General features: G+C 50.6%; 1 protein-coding gene across 1 annotated transcript in view; it reads left to right on the top strand.

Annotated features, from left to right (window-relative positions):
- Positions 1–906: 906 nt before the first annotated feature.
- Positions 907–5,271, top strand: part of LOC104076333 (electroneutral sodium bicarbonate exchanger 1-like) — a 16,672-nt gene continuing 12,307 nt past the window's right edge. Inside the window, exons 1-4 of the mRNA XM_009577158.1 lie at positions 907–956; positions 2,126–2,156; positions 4,296–4,377; positions 5,042–5,176. Of these exons, the coding sequence (XP_009575453.1) occupies positions 2,133–2,156; positions 4,296–4,377; positions 5,042–5,176 (241 nt within the window). The 5' untranslated portion in view covers positions 907–956; positions 2,126–2,132. The remainder of the gene's footprint in view (positions 957–2,125; positions 2,157–4,295; positions 4,378–5,041; positions 5,177–5,271) is intronic.

Below are 5,271 nucleotides of genomic sequence, written 5' to 3'. Positions count from 1 at the left end.
TGACCTGCGTCCCCCCTCGCAGCCCCACTTCGGGGCTCCGGAGACCTGTCCCCTCCTTTTGCAAGCACCCAGGTCTGGTCCCCGTCACAGCTCAAATCCTGGCCCAGGAGCCGGAGGGGTCCCTGTGGGGGGACGGTGCTGACCCCCATGACAGCAAAGGAGGGAGGCGCGGGGATGGTGGCTTCGTCCAGGTGGGATGGAGATGGAGAGGGGGCCACCACCAGAGCAGCCCCCCAGTTTGTCCCCATGCACGCTGTTACCCTCATCCCATAATAACACCGGGATCAGTGTTATTAATTACACTTTGGGCGAGATTAATTACATTAATCCTCCCTCCCGCTGCTGGTGGGGGCCAGGGCGCGAGGTCTGCCTGCTCGCGCGATGCTTTTGGCCTCCCCCGGCACCAGGAGGACTCAAAGCCAGACCTGAACCTCTGCTTTGTGCTTTTCCTCATCCTCAATTACACCAAAGTTTCCCCAGGGAAAGATTTTTCTTTCTTAACCAGAGGAGTTGCACTGAGACAGGTAAACTGAGGCAGGACACTCAAAAATCCCTCTCTCTCCTGCTGGGACAAAAAAATTGCAGTAAAATAATAATTTGGAGCAGTTTTCTTGAGATGGACAAGGGGAGAGGATGCACCGAGCTCATGACACGAAGGGGTTCACTGCAGCCGTGTCGAAACGGACCTTCCTCCTTTGCTCCAGCGATTTCTGATTTCATTTTTACAAGCAATAATTACTTTCAGCCTCCCGACAAAACCAGCTTCGAAGCAGCCAGCGGGAGCTTTTCGCTTAGAAAATAGTGAAGTGGAACAACTCTGGCTGCTCCAAAACTCAAAAGTGAGCGATGCAAAGCTCAGCGTCCCCTTTCCCAGCCCAGTTTCAACGATTTGATGTTTTCCAGGCGCCTGGCGGCAGCGGAGAGGAACGGAGAGGGAAGGCGAAGCGTCTGCGAGTGCTGGTACCCATCCTGGGATGGGATAACTTGCTTTCCAGAGGCACCTCTCCTTCCTGCTCCATCCCAACCCCAGCCCATGGATCCACAAATCCTATAGACCTTAAATCCTCCAGCAATTTCCTCAATGAAATAATTACTCTGAGTTCATTTGAGTGACTTAACGAGGACCGAGTGAGTTTTGAGTGGGGCCGTTTCCTACGGTGGCATCTCCGGGCAGGGCTTGCCGCGATTTCGGGGATGCTGCAATGGCCAGGAAAGGCTGATGGGATGCTCGGAGCATCTTGCCGCGGACCTGGAGGTGCCCACTTGTCCTGTTTCCTCCTATTTTTGCTCCCGAAGCTTTAATACTAAATAATAAAAAAGCAGCGGGGATCCGAGCTTGGATCACAATGGGATTTTAACTGATTAGACCTCGGTGTCACCTTCCTTCGCCGTGTTATTTTACACCCCGTGTTGCCTTTCAGGGCAAGCCGGGCAGTTAACCTTTGTGCCGAGCGGCGCCGGGGAGGAAGTTCATTAGAGCAAACGCATTTGTAGGATGGAAATGATGGATTGACTCAGCTTGGAAAATAAAGTAGAGCTGGAGATAGCTGGAGGAAGCGAGGAGATTAAATATGTCGCTTATCTGGATGTTTCCGTAGCATGCTAGGACTTGGTCTGGCTAACGAGGATTTATTGAAGCACCAAAGGGATGGAGGCCGTGCCAAGGCGAGACCTTCCTGAAATGCCCTGATTTTTTTCGGGAAATTTTGATGAAGATCAGCGCCGCCCCAGAATGTCTGTTTTCCCAGCGGTTTGCACCTCACTTGTATTTTGGCAGCTTGTGCTTTTAAATATACCCAAACGCTGCTTATGCCTTTCACCCCGGCAGGTTGCAGCGTTTACACCCCATTTCTCTGTTTGGGATAGTTTTTGCTCAAAACAGGGCTGGTTTCTCCCCATCCACTAAGTTTTCCGAGTGGGGTGCGCGCCTTTAAATAACCGTCTGGATCTGCATCACAGATTCTAATTCCACCAACGGTCACTTTCTTTGTCTCTGGGGTCGGTGCACGCCGGGTGCCACCGAGCTCCTCTCGGAGGGGGCCACCCCGCTGTCCCCCTGACTGATCTGGAGGTTCAGTTGTCCCCAAAAACCCGTGACCGACGTGAGGATGAACCGGAATGGGAGTGACAAAATGATACTTTTGGAAGAGTTACAGGTGGCGTAGCCGGGGCTCTGCCGAGGGGCTGAGCGTACCCCAAACAGTGGGATAACTCTCCCCAAAATCCGGGCATTTCCCCGGAGCGCAGGAGGGTGGGCAGGGGGAGATGCTTTGCACCGGGGGCAGGTTCAGCATCGCTGGTCGGAGCACGGAGGCAAAACGGTTTCTAAGAGAGAAGGAGACTTTCCCCGTGTCGCCCGCGGGGCGTTTGAAAGCTGCGACTCTCAAATCGCTCTGTTTATTCCCACTCTGACACCCATGTAACGCGCTCGAGCTTGCGATTTTATTTCAATTACGATTTAAAGCGACTTTATTAAGCCCTTTCATCCCGTGCCTTTTCCGAGGTTGGAGTTGGGGGTTTTTTTGGCAAATCAGGAGGGGAGCAGGATGCGTTGCTAAGAAGGGACGGAGGGTGGCGGAGGCTGTCATCGGAGAGAGGACGGGAAAGCCACAGGCGCGTGATAATCTGGCTGCTGGGTAACGTGGGCGAGTCCCGGGAGCTGGCGGGGAGGTAGCAACAAGTCGGCTTTGAAATTAGTACGCAGGGACCAGCAAACTCATTTCCAGACACGAGCGTTTGTTCCTCTTGCTCGTCAAATTAACCGGTGATTGGGAGGCGTGCGCTTTCCTGAGCATCGCTGCCGCGCGGCGGCAAATGATGCTATGCACTCGAAGCAGTAATTTGGGGGATAAAAAGCAGATTTCACAGCAGCTTAAATCATAATAAGTTATTTATTCTCTTTTTTTTTTAATCAGTCTTCATGGTTAATGCATCATTTTTAGTACATCGGGCAGCGTATGCCAGCGCAGCATTTGAAGTTTTGGTTGTTTTGGGCTGTTTCTCGGTGGACGGTGTAGCTCTTGCTTCTTGAATTTCATCCAGGTTCCCCCACTTTTCTCAGTATTTTGCTCTTGTTCAAACTTCAGTTTCAGAAATTGAGCGACTAGATGCGACTCTTGACGGGTTTTTTTTTGTTTGAATCGTTTTTGGTGGCTGTGATGACAGCAACGGGCTTGCAAAGATGAACCTCAGCAATTCAATAGTCCCAAACCTTCCCCTTTGTGCTTTTAATAAAGGAATAATTTTAAAACCGATGAAAACTAATGGGTGTTCAGGCATTGCAGAGTTTTTCTTTGCACGGGTGAACAGATTTTGGTTTTCTTGGCTTAGTTACTGTCCGTGCAGGCAAGGAAGGAGAAACCGAGCGGTGGTGAAATGTTTTCTTTAGTATTTAAGACATGCATAGCAATTAAAAGACAAAGTGGAGCCTGAAGAGGGGAAAAAAGATATCAAGTGTTTCCAGGAGGCCCTTTCAAAGCTGCAGTTGTGACTCGGAGTGTGAGACGTGGTTGGGTTTTTATTTCTTTGAATGCAGACTGGTAATCCCCTTCCCCAGCCCTGGTGGCAAGGGGAAAAGAGAAGCAAAAGGACTTCTTTCTGTTTGCTCCTGTAGTTCTCCTTCGGCTTTTAAGGCAGAAATGCTCTTCATGCGGCACTGGCAGTGGTATTTCAACCGAGGAGGGCATTAGCTCTCAGCCCTTGGCTTTTGCAAAGAGAGAAATGATGTTGTCCATGGAAAGCACGCTGGCACCAAGGGAAGCCCGAGCCTCGTTGGGCTGAAGATGAAGCTTCGCCCTTGCAGGTTCTTGAGGGCCTTTGGAGGTTGTTGGTGGTCATGTCCTGTGGCCAAGTGCCATCTAGTGAGTCCTGCAGGTATCACGTTTGGAGACTGAAACTTGCTGCGATCAAAAGTGCAGTTTTGGGGTTTTTTTCCGAGTTTGGAAATCCCCCTTTTTTTTTTTTTTTTTTTGAAAGGAACCGCAACAACAAAGCAGGAGGTGGTGTTTTTTTTTTTTAGTCTGAAACACTCAACCTTCTCCCCCTGTAGTAAATAGTTCCAGGCTCACATTGTGTACAATATAGGTGATGTTATGGGCTGTTTTATTTGGATATGGGAAGAAAAACCTCCTACAAGGTTAGGTCCATGTTTTCAGGGCCATGCCTGGAGGAGGAGGCACGCAGAGGCATGATGCTTGTGGACTCGCGTGGACGCAGGGGTGGATGATGGCCGGGAGGACGTACGGGAACTCTACACACCCAGCCCCAACTTTTACCTTCTTCTCATTGCTAAACAGAGACATGATGAAGAGGCGGTGATTGACCAGGGAAGAACGAGTAATGTTGTCAATATTCACTATGAGAAGGAGGAGTTGGAAGGTGAGTCTCTGAGATCCTGGTCGAGGGGCCACCAGCCCAGCGCGTTTTCCCATTGCACAAAGCCCCTACAACATGACTTGTTGTGCAGCAAAATGTGCCGTGCTTCTTAATAGAGCACATTTTCACATTTTTTAATATTATGGCTTTTAAACAGAGGGAAGAATCCCCCGCGGAGGCCACAGTGTGAGTTTTAGCCACGGGGCTGGATAGCTCACGGCTTGTTTTCTTGCAGAGGCTGCTCCTGGCTCGGAGAGGTCAGGAGAATAATTTGACGGCTGCAGATGCGAGGCTGTGATTTTCTTTTTTTGTTCTGGAGTTCATTATCATGGGACTGATTTGATCTTCTCTTGTCGCCTTGTGCCATACAAAGATTTTAAAAATAATTACCTTCCGTTGCTGCTTAATGAGCCAGTCTGAGTGTTGTCCAGCCGAGGCTGGAATTTGAGAAGAGGTTTGATACTTCCAGGGCACTTTTAGATGACTTGGAGCCATCACTTGTTGCTCTGTTTTTGCAAAGTTCGAGTTGGAAAAAAGGAGGTCCAGTGAAAATAAAATGAAGAGAAGTTGGTGTTTCTCCTGGGATTTAACCATGGCTTAGCGAGGCACCAGCCACGTCAACCATTGCCGCAATGCCGAAAGCGCTGCAAATGCTGCTTTTTCGCAGGCCACCGGACCCTGTACGTGGGCGTGCGGATGCCGCTGGTGAGGCAGAGCCACCGGCATCACCGACCCCACAGCCAGAAGCATCGGAAACGGGAACGGGAGAAGGACTCTGCCCTGACGGAGCAGGGCTACCACTGTAAGTCCCACCGCAGCGTTCACTCCTCGGGGCTACGTGGGCGCTGGGGTCTCTGCAAGCAGGTCCGTGTGGCTAGTTTGAGTGACTTGCTGCTC

Source organism: Fulmarus glacialis, unplaced genomic scaffold (genome assembly GCF_000690835.1).
Source record: "Fulmarus glacialis isolate BGI_N327 unplaced genomic scaffold, ASM69083v1 scaffold31494, whole genome shotgun sequence".
Classification (NCBI taxonomy): Eukaryota; Metazoa; Chordata; class Aves; order Procellariiformes; family Procellariidae; genus Fulmarus; species Fulmarus glacialis.
Note: the sequence above shows the minus strand (reverse complement) of the source record. Positions and strands in the feature narration are given on the sequence as shown.